The 16,842-nt window shown below is 37.9% G+C and overlaps 2 protein-coding genes across 2 annotated transcripts; both read left to right on the top strand.

Annotated features, from left to right (window-relative positions):
* Positions 1–1,304: 1,304 nt before the first annotated feature.
* On the top strand, positions 1,305–3,864 carry LOC116265186 (60S ribosomal protein L9). The gene is made up of 3 exons (XM_031645733.2): positions 1,305–1,771; positions 3,309–3,431; positions 3,568–3,864. Exons 1-3 carry the CDS (start codon positions 1,409–1,411, stop codon positions 3,655–3,657), a joined length of 576 nt encoding a protein of 191 aa, XP_031501593.1. The 5' UTR covers positions 1,305–1,408; the 3' UTR covers positions 3,658–3,864.
* A 6,835-nt stretch (positions 3,865–10,699) lies between these two features.
* LOC116265624 (glutamate dehydrogenase 2, mitochondrial) lies at positions 10,700–15,927 on the top strand. Its single transcript, XM_031646360.2, has 9 exons — positions 10,700–10,956; positions 11,148–11,261; positions 13,088–13,309; positions 13,446–13,520; positions 13,610–13,726; positions 13,799–14,049; positions 14,269–14,344; positions 14,429–14,515; positions 14,604–15,927. The coding sequence occupies exons 1-9, from the start codon at positions 10,849–10,851 to the stop codon at positions 14,787–14,789; spliced, it is 1,236 nt and encodes a 411-aa protein (XP_031502220.1). The 5' UTR covers positions 10,700–10,848; the 3' UTR covers positions 14,790–15,927.
* Positions 15,928–16,842: the final 915 nt, after the last annotated feature.

Raw genomic sequence — 16,842 nt, 5'->3', positions numbered from 1 at the left:
CATAGAGTATAGTGTTACAATTCACCCCTTCAAACACGCGCTTATATATATATATATATATATATATACCATTTTGTGAGTTTTGAATCAAAACTAACTATAAGCACACTATATATATATATATAAAGTTGACCATTTTGGTGAGTTTTGAATCAAAACTAACTATAAGCACACACTTAATTCTACAGTGAGTCTAGACTGCCCTCAATTTGTTATGTATTGTATATCTCTAAAAGTGGGTGTAAGCATGTCTATGTTTAAGGCAGTTGTAGGTATGGTGGGTCAAATTATACGGAGGTTCACAAAAAATGTTTATTTTCACAGTGCAACATCATGTTAATTTTTTCATTTGCATGCAAGTGCCTCTTAAAAATTTAAAATTGTATAACTAGTAAATTTTTTGGCTCCTCAAAGTTATTATCAACTTGGATCAACTTTCATCCAAACAAAGCCATACATGAGTTGCCAGTGTCACTAAGTTAGTTTGTGTTTACCCATTAGCTTACTGAACCAAGTTCAGACGAGCTTGGTGCCTGTCAAATCGGTCTAAACCAGGGGTTGAGGCAAGGGGGGTCCGCATGAGCCAGTCTTTCCCTCAATTTTTTTTTTAATTACATGTAAGTTTTAGAAAAAATTATTTGTCCTATATAAAAATATTAAGAAATAATATTTTGGTCTATGTCAAAATTTAAAAACTTTAATTTGACTTAAAAAGTAATTACTCCACTCTTGCTTTTTAGACTAGTCAAATGAAAATTAGCCATCGCCTGTTCCTTGTTGTTTTGCACAAAAATATGATTTTGTCAATAAATTTTTGAATGCTATTTTTTTTTTTTCATTGTCCAGCGCTTAGACTTTCACAGAGGTTGGAGGATCCTCCAAAGCGCACGTATGAACATGTGTAGGCATTTGTCTACACAATCTCATTAATTCTGATTATTTTCATATTGATAATTTCAAATAATTCATTTATTCAAATACCTTGTGCTCATTAATTATTTGTATTGTGCCGTTTATTCATTTTATTATGTTTAGGATTTTTATAATGAGTGTTTTTTGGTTTTTTTTTGTTTTTTTTGACTCCGCTCTTTAACTTGTTATTGAGACTCAAGAAACAAAGAAAAGTGTCAAATAAACACAAAACCAGCAGCTGATACGAACGTTTTCGTTAATATCCGGCGTTTTGTGAATTCTGTAAGAAAGTTGAGGGGCTCTTTGTTAATTGGGGTAGGTTCCTGTTATTTGCAAATTATAAAGGGGTAATTTGTAATTTTATCTTTGAGAAAAAGGGCAGCGTGATTAGGGTTTAAGGGCCGGTGCTTCCACCCCGAGTCTGTCTTTCGTTTGTTCCTACTACTTCGTCGGCCGTCGCATCTGCAAGTCGGTTTCTGCGGAAGGCCGGGCAAAGATGAAGACCATATTGGCCTCTCAGACGATGGACATCCCGGAGGAGGTGACGGTGACGGTGAAGGCGAAGTTCGTGAAGGTGGAGGGGCCGAGGGGCACCCTCACCCGGGACTTCAAGCACCTGAGCCTCGACTTCCAGCTCACCGAGGGAGGTCGCAAGCTGAAGGTGGACGCGTGGTTTGGGTCGAGGCGCACGATGGCCGCCATCCGCACCGCCATTAGCCACATCCAGAATCTCATCACCGGCGTCACCAAGGGCTACCGGTACAAGATGCGATTCGTCTATGCTCACTTCCCCATCAACGCCAGCATCACCAACTCGAACACGTCCATCGAGATCAGAAACTTTTTGGGCGAGAAGCGGGTAAGATGCGCTGCCAAGAAAGAAAAAATGATATCGGTTGCTTTTGTGGTGTTTCATTTTTGCAAATTTTCGTGATCCGATGTTTTTTCCCTCTGGCCGTGCTTTGATATGATGAGATACTGCTTTCCTTGATGTGTCTATTTTTTTTTTATTGTTTTATATTTTGATGATGTTTGATTTGCACACATTGATCATCATTGTAAAGGCACTCCTATTGTTTTATTTCATTTGCGAGGGTGGCTGGTTATTTGGATTGCAAGAAATATTGGTTTGAAAGCATTATCCATCCCACTGTATCTTCAAAATATTTAGTGGTGGAAAACAGGACGAAATTTCATAGAATATGTTCATCAAATATATGACTGAAGCATGTCCCACGGTATTGGCATGAATCATAAGTTTGAGCCTTGAGAGTTGGCACTTTTTCTGGAAGGCAGAATGTGAGGAGATCTCCAATGTCCTAAGTACTCTGTTAAATGGGAGTGCGAACTCGAAGTTCTGTGAGAAAATGTTTGTTAGGTGGATGAATTGTGTGAAGGGTTGCTTGTACGTTAATGAGTTTGTTGAGGAGAATAGCCTTTCTCATTTCCAGAATTTCCTTCCTTGAAATTTTGATTTGAAAATGAGTTTGTGTATTGTTTTGGTTGTTAACCAGTTCTTCATTTTTAACATAGGACTTAATTGTACTCCTCTTCGTGTAAAACACATGGCCAATACATTTATAGGTGCTATGCATGCTTAGGCATGTGCCGAGTTGGTGGCCATGAGTTCATTTTGTTTCCATGATAACCAATTCCCAAGCCACTGCGCTACTTCTCTGTAGTTTCTTAATGAATCACTTTGCAAAAGAATCCCCTACTGCATGAATGGCTGTGAAAAAGGGGTTTTGGGCAGCCGATATCCTAACTCGTTCTCATGCTTTGTGTGTCGGTGCGTGTTTGAGAGGCCCCCGGGGGGGGGGGGGGGGGTATGGATTTCCCAACTTCTTAACTGCTGATTGAGCTTGAATGCATCTGTCCTTCATTGTTTTTCTCGAATACTAGGTTTTCTTGCAATTTTGTAGTTTCTGGCAACTTTGATGGGTAGAATTTTATGGGGCTTCTATTGTTTTTTTGTAAGTCAATGACGTCTCAATGCACCAGGATTCACATAACCCATAAATTCTGTCTTGGACTTCTCAATGGCTAGCAGGGAAAATTTACTGCTGCTCCAATGCAAAATTCTGCAGGGCACATTATAAAAGAAATTGTTCCTGACATATGATAATTCACTTATTTGTAATCTTTGTGCAGTGGTAAAATATGGCAGCTTTCGGAATGATACATACACGGATGCACCTGTTATTTTCAGTCTGTCGTCACTTTTTTTTTAAGCTGATCCTGGTCTTTTTCTGGTCGTTTCTTATGCTGTTCTCACCTTCAACATGGAAAACTGAATTTCCTTTGAATTACTGCCTAATTCACAAAAATATTTGATCCATTTGCTGTATGCAACCTTTTTTAGTTTCTTTTTTATACTTTACAATTGTACTCGTCAGGTGAGGAAGGTGGACATGTTACACGGCGTGACTGTTCTTCGTTCAGAGAAAGTTAAGGATGAGCTGATATTGGACGGGAACGATGTTGAGCTTGTGTCCCGATCTGCTGCATTGATAAATCAGGTATGTGTGCTTCCTCTGACCCGTTTCTGTGGTATAAGTGTCCAAGGTCTCATTCTGTTTGGTATTGCAATATCGAGCTGATGTAACAGCAATCGGTTTCTTAACAACGTCAATTTTTTTTTGCTATGTTTGACAGAAATGCCATGTGAAGAACAAGGATATAAGAAAGTTCCTTGATGGTATCTATGTGAGCGAGAAGGGAACCATTGTGACCGACGAGGCATAAATGTCAAGCATATTTCCTGTAGCAAGCAATTTTGTCTCTTGTTTACTGCAGACCCCTAGATTTTTCTTCTATTTTTCCGTGGAACAAAGTGTTTTTTTTCATTCTCTATGAACGTTGGTAGGTTGCATTGGTAGGATCAGGTTATTTGAAATGTCAGTTGGAACTTGGGTATTCTTAAGATATTTATGCTTTTTATGTGTTCTCTAATTCTTGCTATTCTGACTTAGTATCTGCAGTGCGTGGCTCAATCATCATGCTATACGCCTTTTCGCAACGTTGATTCTTTCTCTCCCTCTGTCTGTGGCTCTCCTTTGGATCCAACTCTGATTTGGATCCTTCCAATGTTCCTTTCCTTTTTATTGTGGTCGGCTCCAATTTTTCTTTTCCATGTCGCCTTCATGAAATAGTTCCTAGTTAACAAACCCTGAATGACGGCCTCCTGCAATGCAGATCCAAGTTTCCCCTTCCAAGAACAATAGGTTCAGTAGCAAAAAGGAAAGGTGTTGGTGATCAAGTGATCCATCATCATGATATGTTCCACAAGCGGCAAAAAAACAACAGAATAGGCATCTTGCATAAATCACGACCAAGGTGCACTTCTGAAGTGAATGAGTAACGCTGTACCCCTGCCAAAGAATTTGACTGGCCATTCGTGTCAAAACCAAGTTTTGGGAGAAAGATATGGGGGATATTATCTAGAAAAGAGTTTTTTTTTTTTTTCTGTAGCATAGTTGATGTCTGGGGATTCAAAATAAAAACTGACCACTTATCAATCTGCATTTACCTTTTTTTTGTTTTTTCTCATGGTTCATATGATTACAGTTACAGTGCCTCTAGGATATTTTTCGGTTCTATAAGTCACAACCACAGCCTATACATTCTTCCATAGGAGGTTGTTTGATTTTCGTTCTTGAAATTGCAAAACGAAATCGTTTTGGGGAGTGTCATCTCTACCAAGCTGGGTAGGGAAGACCAAACACTTGATTCCACCATTTCTGAATCTGTGAAGTGTCATCACTCCAATCCACGAAACGCCGTGTTCTACGGTATCAAACATCCTTAGGGGATTACAAGACATAATTCAAGGGAGGTTGGGTATATTGTCCATTTGTAGATGGAGCCTCTTCTAAATTTTGAAAAAATTTAATTTCTTTAGTGGTTGCAAGATCGGTCAGCCTTCCTAAAGATAAAATCCTAGCTCCGCTTCCCAAAATGTGAACACAATTTTAGATCCTAATGGTTTGAGAGTGGTGGAAATTGCGATGTCTCTATTTCTGAGCTACCAAACTGTGAGAAACTTTCAATCAGGCTGCTTCCGAACGCCCCTAAATAAGAAATTAAGAGTAGTCAAACAAAAAAACTGTAATCTAATCGAGAACTTGCTGTTGAATCCGCTTAAAAATTGAAAATATGAGCACAAAACGTACTGTTCCATGACAGTATACTTAAACATTGCGATCAGGATTCTGTTCATACGCAAAATGAGCACAAGTCTAGTCTGTAAAAACTGTCAGTGTCATTTATTGCATATTAACTGAATGGTGAGACGCTTTTCTAAGGTTTCTATAATATACTCTTTTCTGGGAAATTCAATATAAAATTAAGAAACGTGGAGAGTGTGTGGTATGAAACTTGGAACATATATTGTTTAAGCCAAAACGTAAGACAATAAGTCCACAAAATTATGTAGAATATAATGTTTGACTGATGACGATGCATAGTTCTTTCATATATATCCATATAATTTAGCAACACCAAGCAATTACATTGTGTCACTTTCTTAGTCGTGGCTTAAAACCTTCAACTGAAAAAAATTATGGTCAACCCGTAGTTAACAGTCTCGGCCCCAAGCAATCCAAACACGGTGAAGGCCTTAGATGAAGTGTTTGACTGAATCAAACGCAGTGCATTCTGCTTATGTAGAACATGTGTTTGGAATGAATATGTGGAGTTCTGGAATTTCTTCAGCCATCGCCACCTTCCACGAGTGGCGATGTCCATATATTTGATTTTGATTGGATATTCAATTTGAAAAATTCAGATATAGAGAAAATTTTAATATCCATCAGATTGGATTCAGATTTAAGAAATGAGGGCAGATTGGATTTAGATTTGGAAAGTCAACTGGATTCCATTTAAAATTCGGATTTTGATTTAGACTCGGATGTGAATTCAAATAACAGATTCGTATCGGATTTTGACTGTGACATTGGATTTTGGATTCGGATATCACTTTTTTTCATGCTCATTCAAATCCAAATATGTGAACATCCGAAAAATTAGATATGGGTTAAGGTCACATCGAGTTGGACCCATTGGCATCCGAAAAATTAGATGTGGGCTAAGACCATCTTTAGATTCGGATGTGAATTCAAAGATGGTGAGGACGACCTTGATTGAAGGACCCTTTAGTGGTGAAAAAGAAACGTCAGTAAAGATGGTTCTTCCCGTCCCTGCTCATCCTCCCCTTCTTTCCTTCTTCTTCTTTCCTTCTTCTTCCTTGGTCGCCGCCTCTGCAACTTGGTCCTCTCTCAAAGGCCAAAACGAGAACGATCTTGGCGTCTCGGGCAACGGAAACCGCTGTGGCTAATGGCGGATGCAAGAAGCGACACTCGTAATCGGCGGCGCTGCCGGCTCTGCAGAGACGCGGATTCATCGATTCGGCTGAATTTGTTTGTGAATCGGTAAACAGATGCTTGAACTCATATGTATGTGAGTCCCACCATTTGAACTGGCCGATTCCAGCACTGCTTCATATTATATATGAGGTTGAATCATTGACGGGGCTGGCTAAGTGTGGGCAGTTGCCCACACAGGCCTACATAATTTATGTTATTTATATGCTGGTTGGTTTATCTTAGTTTAATATATATTGGTACCCTTCAAATCTAAGACTCTCTTATATTAATGTCCCTCAACCACAAATTCTACTACGAGGAAGCTTCCACTGCTTATCAGTATGGGCTTGTTGAGGACAAGAGACAGAGAGAGAGGGCGGCAAAGGTGAAGCAGAATTGACGTGTTGATCTTGGCTACAAACTCATCGCCAACCAAAACGCCTCCCCGCCTTTTCTTTCTTCCGGTTCTTCTGGGGAAGGAAGGGTCAAGGAAGTCACCTTTTTGGTTACTCCAACCCCACAATTGTTTCCACCTATTGGCTCCAAAGTTTCATATTCGGACCCAAATTTTTTCTTTTTGCCTTTTGGTGACAACAAAAAAAATCTGGACACCAAAAAAGAATCTTAAATTTAGCTTTAAAATAAAGAAATATATATATATATATAATATAAAAGGCAAAAATGAAATTTATTATGATGTAAGGCTGACAATACTTTTTATATCATACTTTGAATCAAAATTAAGCTTCTTAAAGAAGTCATTTGACGTCGAGTTATCTAAGTTAAAAGGTACATCACTGCCATTGTTGATGTTAATAGGATAGTCATAATGTCTCATAGTTTTAAACGTCGAGGTCTTTATCAAGTATTATAGAGAGCATAAAAAAAATAAGAAAAAACAAGAAAAATATGATAAAATTTTAAAAATTAAAAAAAAAACTAAAAATAAAAGGAAAATAAAAAAATGAGAAACTAATAACACAAAAGTAGATTTGCAATAAATAAAAAAAACTATTTGACATTAAAAAATTGAAAAAATAAATAAAAAAGTGAAAAATAGTAAAAAATGCAATTTTTTTTAAAAAATATTTTTTTAAGTTTTAAATGGCCATTTAATTTATTTGTTTTTTTCGATAAAAAATGTGTTTTCTGTTACTATGAGGAATCAAGAGCTTTCAGATACTTTTATTTGAGTGGCGAGTTATTAACCTATCGTTCACTTGAAAAGGATACCAATTTCAAAAAGTGGTAAAGGGAAATAAATGTCTTATTGTTTATCATTGTTCATGTTCCATTTTAAATTTTAAGAGAGAAGTCTTCTAGTTTATCATCAAAAGCATTTTTATCATTTTTGAAGTCTGACACATTACATTAATCTTTCGAATCATTTTTGAAGTCTGACACATTACATTAATCTTTCGATGCAGGTCGTTGACAATATTTTGGAAAGTCTGATAATCTTTTTTAGTTTATATTTTGCTTCAGGGATTTAGGAGACTCATTTCTCTGCATGTTTGCATCGGAACTGCTTACACCAACTCACAGAAATTTGAATATTTTTATGTTGATAATAGTCGCAAAAAATGTATTTAAAAAAAAAACACCATAAATTAACTAGCCGTTTAATAAAACATTAAAAACAAAAAAAAAACATGTTTTAAACGCATTTTTAGCACGTTTTCTTCTCATTTTTTTCACTTTTTTTTCATTTTGTTTATTTTTTTGTTTTTTAATGCCAAACAGTTATATTTTCATTTTTTATTTTTCATTTGTTGCAAATTTACTTATCTTTTGATGTTTGTGTTACTAGTTTCTAACTTATTTTATTTTGTTCGTCATTTTTAGTTTTCTAAAATTTTCAAAAATTTACTTTTTTTTTTTCAAGCTTACCGTATTATACCCAAAAAAAACTTAAAACTCTAAGACATTATTTGTGACCATACTTGATATCCTACAGTTGTTACTAAGGGACTAACATATAAGCTGCTCAACTATTAAATAAAAACACTAATTGAGTAAAATTGAGGACTTTACATGGAACGGGAGACATTATTGGGCTGAAATGCGTTTTCTAAGACGTGTAGGGTCTTTTCCGGGTATATGGTAGAATATACAGTACGTGGTAAGAAAATATCTCCAAACTATTCAGTCTAGTCTAGAAAGCAACCTTCCCCGTTCACGTTCGCCGCGTCCGCCAGCTAAGAAGCCACCTCCCCTCCACGCTAGCAGATCAATCGTTTCACTTTTACTAAAATGCCCTCTTGTGGTCTTCACAATATCCTTACAACCACCCCTCTCATTAATCAATCATTTTACTTGTGAGAATATAAATACGTGGCTCAATTACATTTGGATCATAGTTTGCAAACTCGTGGGCTGGGCTGACTCTAAAATCACCACGAAATCAAGGTTTGGCTCGATTCACCTGCAGTAATTTACATTATGTTTATTTGAATACTCGATCGAGTCGATGAGTCAAGAAGCAAAGTCAAAGGGGTATATAACATATAAATTTTTAAAAAACTAATTTATCTTATATAAAAAATTTAAAAATTTATATTTTAACCTTTGTTAAAATTATGAAGCTATAAATAAAAAATGTCTGGTTTCATCCTTACCAATGACTTAGTTGTCCGTGAACACAAGCTTACCAACTATCATTTGGACTACACAAAAACGATGCTCATTTTCATCATAATCAAGATTAGATTACCCCTCTGTTTAACGCAAATTTCATAGGAAGAATAACTAGGTTGCTAGGAAGTGGAAGCCTATAAGTTTGCGTAATAATTATATAAATGAAACTAAATATAGGTGAAAATAGTGATACACAGAATTTAAAATAAAAATGCAAGGTGCACAAAATTTACCATGAATAATAATAAAAATTAAGCAATATATCTATAGCATTTTAAATTTTTAATGACGTAGGAGTTTATCCAGTGGCGTCTCTGTAATTATAAGGGCAAATAAGAGCAATTAGTGCGGGAGAATGGGAATAGAGGAGGAAGAAGAAATTGATAGTGCAAGGGCTTATCCATACGTCAGCTGTGACGCTGCGACCCGGCTAACTGTGAAGGAAGAGACTTTGACCGAAATGCCCCCACCACCCTTTCCTGAGAAAAAGGAGGCTTTGGAGCTTCTTTTATCTTTTTTATATGTAATCAAATGCTTTCCATTGTGTCAGTCACTCATTCTCCTCTATGTTGAACCAGTCAAATACTTTTTTTTTTTTCTTAACGACATTTTATTTTTATTTTTATTTATGTTTATATTTAGTTAAAATTTCATTTTCATATGAAAAATGCGACGTTTAAACCAAAAACTGATGTTGGGTCTCGACTCGGCTAAGCTCGACTCGACTCAAGACTTAGTTTGAGCTCAGGCGGCTCTTAACTGAACAAACTGAGCTTATTCTGTGTGGAAACCCATATAAGTGTTTGTGTTGGCAATTGTCCACACTGACTCACAAAAAGTTAAATTTAGGCTTTATTAATTGATAAAGCTAAGTCGAGTTCCGAACCCCAAAAGCAAGAGAAAGAAAACAGAAAGAGGCTTATTCCAAAACCAAGTCCAATAAAAAGTTTCTTGATTTGTTCACGAGCTGACGTGGGTTGATAAGAGGCAAATACTCATTGATTTTTTTTTTTTTTTTAAATTTGCTTTTAGACTTTTCTTGGTTCAAACCTTATCAATGTTTTCAACGTGGTCAATTTGACCTTGTACCATTTTCTTTTTATATTAAACGTTAGTCATATTTTTTTTTTAAATAAGAGATTTTCTATATTTTATTGACATGAGTTATGAAAGACGTGCCCTTTTTAAGTGGTAGGGTTCTTGTTAATGTAGACAAAGCATCTGTGTGGAGTTTGGAAAATCAGTAATTAATTGAATAGTAATTTGTGGTGTATGCAAAATTTGATTGAAAATTGACCTCATTTGCCCTTTCAAAGTTTATTTTTTTTTATTTTTTTTTACAGATCAAGGTGTCAAACAAACATTTGTTGAGGGCAAAATTGAAAATACTTTGTCTAAGAATATCTAATCACAACTATTAGAAGAAATTAGAAAACTAAATCTCAAATTGATCAGAATTTAGCTCAGAAGAGGATTTATACAAAAAAAAAAGTATTAATATTAGAGTTTTAGGGGCTATGTAAAATTCCTTTAAAACGATAGAACTTGTGGATAAAAAATGTTATACTAAAAAGTGCAATACTTTTTTTTACATAATAAAGTTTCCCGATTCTTGTACGAAACCTCGTGATTTAGTAAAATAGCGTTTTCGTAGGATATCATAGGTATTATATGGAAAGGATGAGGGTAGCTGAGGTACTGCATTTAATTTAACGACTCCCCGGCTCTTTGGCTTTCCCCTGCAGCCAGCTCTCTCACGCTCTCCTTCTCCTTCGCTTCTATAAATTCTCGCATCTTCCGTTCCACTTCCCACGTCTTCTGCAGCATTCTCTCAATCTTCCTGCCTTTCTGTTGCTCTCTTGTTTCATCTTCTTTCAGTTCGGTCTCTGTTGTTGTCCTTCCTCCAAGACATTCGACAGCCAACAAACTCATAACGATGAATTCCCTTGTAGCGACGACTCGAAACTTTAGGCAGGCTGCCCGCCTCCTTGGCCTTGATGCCAAGCTGGAGAGGAGCCTCCTCATCCCCTTCAGAGAAATCAAGGTGCCATCCGTTTCCTTGTAGTCCTCCTTTCTGCGTGAAATGCCGCTGAGTTTGTTGGTTCTGTCTTTCTCTTCTTTTTGGCCGATCTTGTCGCTGTTTGAGTGATGAAATTTGGAGCTTCTTTGCTTCGTGAGAAGAAAGAAAGGAGTTTCAGCGGTTTTTGATATGCTGGTATTTGGTTTCTTCTCTAGGTGGAATGCACGATTCCTAGAGACGACGGCACCTTGGCCTCCTACGTGGGGTTTAGGGTTCAGCATGACAATGCTCGCGGTCCCATGAAGGGTGGGATCAGGTACCACCAGGAGGTAATTGTTTGATATTTTTCTGTCTGCAATTTAACGTAATTTTGTATCTTGCTCCTTGACTTTTTAATAAATTTCCGGTCATTTATTGCCTATCGAGGTTTGATTTTCGATCATGATCTGTTTTACTTCCTTTTAGTTTTCAATTTTGATTTATCGGTTCGATGGAATCGTCTGCAGCCTTTCCTTTTCTTTCTTTCTTTTCCTTTTCCTTTTTTTTTTTTTTTTTGGCTTTTACTAACGAGCAGATCCCCGGTCTCTTCTTGCAAGCAAAATGCTTTTCCTATACGTCCACTGCGACTGGATATCTTTCCGACCGATTTCACCATATAGTTGCAGGATCAACTGTAGTACTATGTAACATTTTTTTATAATCATTACGTTTATAAGGAAAAAATGGACAGGAAATTGATTTCCCCTGTCTCTGGATTTCTTGGTTGGGTTTTCTACCTTTTCTTCTCATTTTTGTTTCATTAGAAAAGGAACAAGGTTGAGTGATAGGACAATACCGATAGTAAGCTAGTAGAAGAAAAGCATTCTTTACGTGAGGAGTGAGGACCTGTCTATGAGTAGCTTAGATAAGGCCGCCCTGAATCCGTGCCTGATTGAACAGATCCCTAGCTCATAAGGATTGTTCACATCCTTCCAAGGTGTTACCTGCCCAAAAATTTGTGTGTATTTGTGCATTCTTCAGTGGTCGTGTTTTAACGAGTACTCTCACAGATTTTACGATGTCCTTCTGCACATTTTCTGCCACAAAAATGCAATCCGTCTCGTTTAGGAACCCCAAAAATAAATCAAAGTGCAGCATAGGAAGATGATGGTTGTTCTTTTCTTTTTTAAGTGCAAGTTCAGTGGCTTTTAAATTTAGGTTCTAACTGTTAAATTTACTAGCCATGGTTAAGGACACTGACAGCTAGGAATTAATGAGATTATAGTTGCCTTTCTATTTGCATAAGTTTCAATGCTACTGGATTGCAATTAACAGCAGAAATCTGTACATTGTGGATCCCCATTTTTAGTTATTCAGCCCAAGGTGTCTATTTGTTTTTTAATATAACCACATTGTGCGTTTGGTTGAACGTGATCTTCATCTTTCATGCTGAACTGTCATTTTCCAGGCTTTCTATGGTCTTATACTTGTGACCATAGGGAGAGCTTCGAGCTTCATAATGTTGGATTCCGAACTAGGGAAGAAATTTGTGTGATATTAGAAAACATTTGGAAAGTTTGCTTGCATAATGTGGTAATAGTAACTGGAAGTTTTCTTTATATTGTAAATAAGAGAAATTTTTTGTTGTTGCCCTTGTTAAAGTTCTCCTGCAATGCATTTCCCATAATTGAATATAAGAGCATGACCTAAACTATCCACAGATGGATTGGTTGAATGTCTAGGGAACGATTGTATTCTAGAAAAGTGTACAAGTTATTTCAATCGTCAAACAGTTCTCTGCTTGTAAAATAATGAGTAATCCTCTCTAAGAGGGCTGAAAATAGTGCTCCAGATTGTATGGCAGTAACATTTAAAAAGGTGCTATTGCTCATGTCATTCCACGGAAAATCTCCATATCAAGAAATGCTACCTGGATTTGATCTCAGAAATCTGGATCTGTTTCCATCTCATCAGGCATTAAAATTCAAGATAAGAATTAATGCAGGACTGCATCCCCATGTCCATGCACTGTATGTTCATGAATGAAAATGGGGAAGCCAAATATGCTTACCGGAAGATAGAAACTTCCTGACAGTGATAAGAACACTGATATGATGTGCTCATACACATGATATAGTGATGTCTTCTGTTACTAATTTGGCAAAATCTTTTGTAGGTTGACCCGGATGAGGTGAACGCTTTAGCACAACTTATGACGTGGAAGACTGCTGTAGCAGATATTCCTTATGGAGGTGCAAAGGGTGGAATTGGATGTAATCCAAAGGATTTAAGCAGTAGTGAGTTGGAGAGGTTAACACGTGTCTTCACTCAAAAGATTCATGACCTTATTGGGATTCATACAGATGTCCCTGCTCCAGATATGGGAACTAATTCGCAAGTAAATGTCTCTTACTGATTGCTTTCATATTTGGTGTACCAGAGCACAATGGTCTGCAAATACAATTTTTTAGAATCTTCTCATCTGTTCTTGATTTGTTAGTAACTATATTTACTTCTCTTTTGGAAATTGGTAGGTTATGGCATGGATCCTGGACGAATATTCAAAATTCCATGGTCACTCTCCAGCTGTTGTTACAGGAAAACCTATAGTAAAGATCCCATACTTGTCCTCCCTCTTTCCTCTAATACGCAAAAAAAATTTTAACTGATTTGAAATTCTTCCAATTCTGTGGAACAGGATCTTGGTGGATCATTAGGAAGGGATGCAGCAACTGGACGAGGTGTCATATTTGCAACTGATGCTTTATTGGCTGAATATGGGAAATCAATCTCAGATCAGAAGTTTGTTATTCAGGTCCGTCTGATATCCTTTTACTCAAGCTGCCAACTGTGTTAACTTGTGTATTGACAAAGTTGTGATCTGCAGGGTTTTGGGAATGTGGGTTCTTGGGCAGCTCAACTTATCCATGAAAGAGGAGGCAAAGTTGTTGCCATAGGAGATATTACAGGTGCTGTAAAGAACGGCAATGGAATTGACATACCAGCTCTCGTCAAGCACAAAAATGAGACTGGTGGCATAAAAGGTTTCAGCGGTGCAGAACCACTGGATCCAGACCAGCTTCTTGTGGAAGAGTGTGATGTTCTCATTCCATGTGCGTTGGGTGGAGTAGTGAACAGGTACTCGATTTATGCTTTTTTAGCCAATGATTACTCATCCCAGTTATCTGTGCTTTAGAAGAGTCTGGTATTTGTCCGGCATACTATTTATTCAATTATTCCCTTGGCCATTACTGCTAATTCTGCAATGATCTTTGTCATTTTTCCTTCATATCATGATGTTATTTCCTGTCTTCACATTGTCATGCATTGATTTTTTTCCTTTTTCCAATATTAAAGAGAAAATGCTGCTGACGTGAAAGCTAAGTTCATCATTGAAGCTGCAAACCATCCTACAGATCCGGAAGCAGATGAGGTATCATGGGCTTATCAAATGGGTGATCAGGAAAAGCAAGTATGCATGTTAAGTACAGACTAACATTTGAAATACACTGTGCAGATTTTGTCTAAGAAAGGAGTGATGGTACTTCCTGATATATATGCCAATGCTGGTGGTGTGGTCGTTAGTTACTTTGAATGGGTTCAGGTAGCTAATGAAAGCTCTTCTTACATGCCAATCTACTTCAGATTTCGTAATCATCAATATATTTACTCTCCTTTTGTCACTTTCTCAGAATATTCAAGGATTTATGTGGGATGAAGATAAGGTCAACCAGGAGCTTCGGAAGTACATGATGAAGGGATTCAATAACATCAAGGAAATGTGTAGAACATATGAATGTAGTCTGAGGATGGGTGCTTTCACTTTAGGAGTTAGACGAGTTGCTCGTGCAACTGTCCTTAGGGGCTGGGAAGCGTAAGTAATAGGATTATCTGCAACAGTTTGAAGAATAAGTAACCATTACACTAGGAAAAGCAGTCATCTTATTGGGAGTTTCTTTTTTCTGCCTCTTACCAGTAATTTTTCAACTGAGAGATCAGTTAGTTCTTTGATGGAGTTTCAATTGTACTTAACGTTTGTACCTTTGGAAGCTTAATGATGTCAAGATGAAAAATATGAAAAAAACAAAATTTCATGCCATGCAGTTTTAGTTAGCCGTCGCATTTGATGTCGGGGAGACATTGAAACTTGAAAGCAGCTTGATACCCGCGCGTGTACGAGCTCTGGGTGTATTTTTCTCCAATTCTTCGTGTAATTTCTGGTCTGCATTAAGCCGGTCTTTCAAAAAGGTTTCATTTTCCAACTGTGGCACGCTGCCGCCGTCTTGTCATGGCTTTCTCGGATCCACAGCTAGAGAGAGAGAGAGAGAGAGAGAGAGAGATGGCACGCCATTCTCGGAAGTCTCGCCTATCAGCAGGAAAACTCAGAACAGAAATGGCGCCAGCGGTGAAATTTTAAATATTCAAACGCGCTGCCATCCTCTCTACACGCTGTTTCCCTGTGCAGTATATTAGTAGGGGTCCCTTCCCGGTTGATCCATTCCATCTCTCTCTCCGTCCTAGTAAGGCTCCCCATGATGATGGACAGGCGGAGGAAGATCACTCCTCCACGGTCACTGCGTTGCGCCAGGCAGAATGGCAAGCACTGGAGGTGCAAAAACTGGCGCCTCCATGACAAACCCCTCTGCCAGGTCCACTACTTCCAGCACCAGGCCCTTCTCAATCAGGGAAAATCCCTGCCTTCGAATGCCATTGCCGCTCCCAACTACGGAAGCCCGGAGAAGGGAGAGAACAAACCTGCGGGGAAGACGAAGAAGAAGAGGAAGAAGGTGGCTGTCGCTGTTGAGCGGAGGATATCCAGCCGGCTGCAGGATGAAGCCTCTTCTTCAGAGTAACGGCCTGTTGAGATAGCGCGCCTCGGGGACTCATGAGGAAAGATCTTTTTGCTCCGTCTCGTTCCTCCGTTTTTTGTGAATGTCATCAACGTGTTTGTCCCTGGGACTTCTTGTCCAGTACATGTATTTACTCCTTACACTTGAATGCGGTTTCAAAAACGAATCTCTTCCTCGTGTGCTTAGATTTTGATGATTGGAGGTGGAACCCAATGGATGAGCAAAGATCCAAAAAGCGAGTTCCTATTGATCAATACCATGTCGTACTACCGAGCGGATGAGTGTTAAGGCCAAAGCGAATTCAGTCATGTGATTGGTTGGTGTGATGCAGTTTGTGGTGTTGTTGTCAGTATCCGATAAGGTGGTTCCGACCAAATTTGTCCATTTTTGAAGCCGAGCCGCTTGGAATAATACCATGCAAGGAATCGAGCTGTATTGGCAGTATCGAATCGGGTGATTGAGCTTTTTTTTCTTAATAATTGAAACTAAATAGAACTTAATTCACATTAATTTACAGTAAACACCAAACATACGAGATTGTTTGGTATTTTCCCTGTTAATCTAAAAAAAAGAAAGCCCATCTCATTTAAAAGAAACCAACTGAACTTGGTATAAATATTATGGTGTTTAAGTTGATCAGCTCAATAAGGACGTTGGTTCATTTGGACTCTAAATTGGGCGGTGAGATAGTTGCACAGAAAGTTGGCCACAGCTTTATTGTTATAGCTTTTGGTGAAAAGGCACAACAGAAAGAGCAGGATCCCCGTTATTACGCTTTGCATCACAGAGAAACCAAGCTATTTACACATGCAGACCATTGAAGCAGAGATCTGCTGCTTCGTAGAAACATCTTAATTCGAGGACGTGCAGTATATGTTCTAAGGAGATTTACCACCTCTGCTGTTCGTTCTGTCTGTAGATATGCATCGGTGAGGTGCTTTTGAGGTTTCACTGTGTACGTTGTGGAAGGTTCTCTCTGTGCATTGGAAAATGTTTACGGAGAAGAAGAAGGATACTTTGAAGAAAACATTTAGAAGGCCAGTTGTACTCTCACTTTCGTGGGTTCCTTACCTGCTTGTGT

This window comes from Nymphaea colorata, chromosome 12 (genome assembly GCF_008831285.2).
Source record: "Nymphaea colorata isolate Beijing-Zhang1983 chromosome 12, ASM883128v2, whole genome shotgun sequence".
In the NCBI taxonomy this organism is placed as follows: domain Eukaryota; kingdom Viridiplantae; phylum Streptophyta; class Magnoliopsida; order Nymphaeales; family Nymphaeaceae; genus Nymphaea; species Nymphaea colorata.
The sequence above is the reverse complement of the archived record's forward strand: the minus strand, read 5'-3'. Positions and strand labels throughout refer to the sequence as shown.

Coding starts and splice junctions, on each gene's coding strand:
- LOC116265186 (XM_031645733.2), top strand. CDS start 1,409: ATGAAGACCATATTGGCCTCTCAGACGATGGACATCCCGGAGGAGGTG. Junction 1,772..3,308: donor ACTTTTTGGGCGAGAAGCGG/GTAAGATGCGCT, acceptor TGTACTCGTCAG/GTGAGGAAGGTGGACATGTT. Junction 3,432..3,567: donor CTGCTGCATTGATAAATCAG/GTATGTGTGCTT, acceptor TATGTTTGACAG/AAATGCCATGTGAAGAACAA.
- LOC116265624 (XM_031646360.2), top strand. CDS start 10,849: ATGAATTCCCTTGTAGCGACGACTCGAAACTTTAGGCAGGCTGCCCGC. Junction 11,262..13,087: donor GGATCAGGTACCACCAGGAG/GTAATTGTTTGA, acceptor AATCTTTTGTAG/GTTGACCCGGATGAGGTGAA. Junction 13,727..13,798: donor ATCAGAAGTTTGTTATTCAG/GTCCGTCTGATA, acceptor TGTGATCTGCAG/GGTTTTGGGAATGTGGGTTC.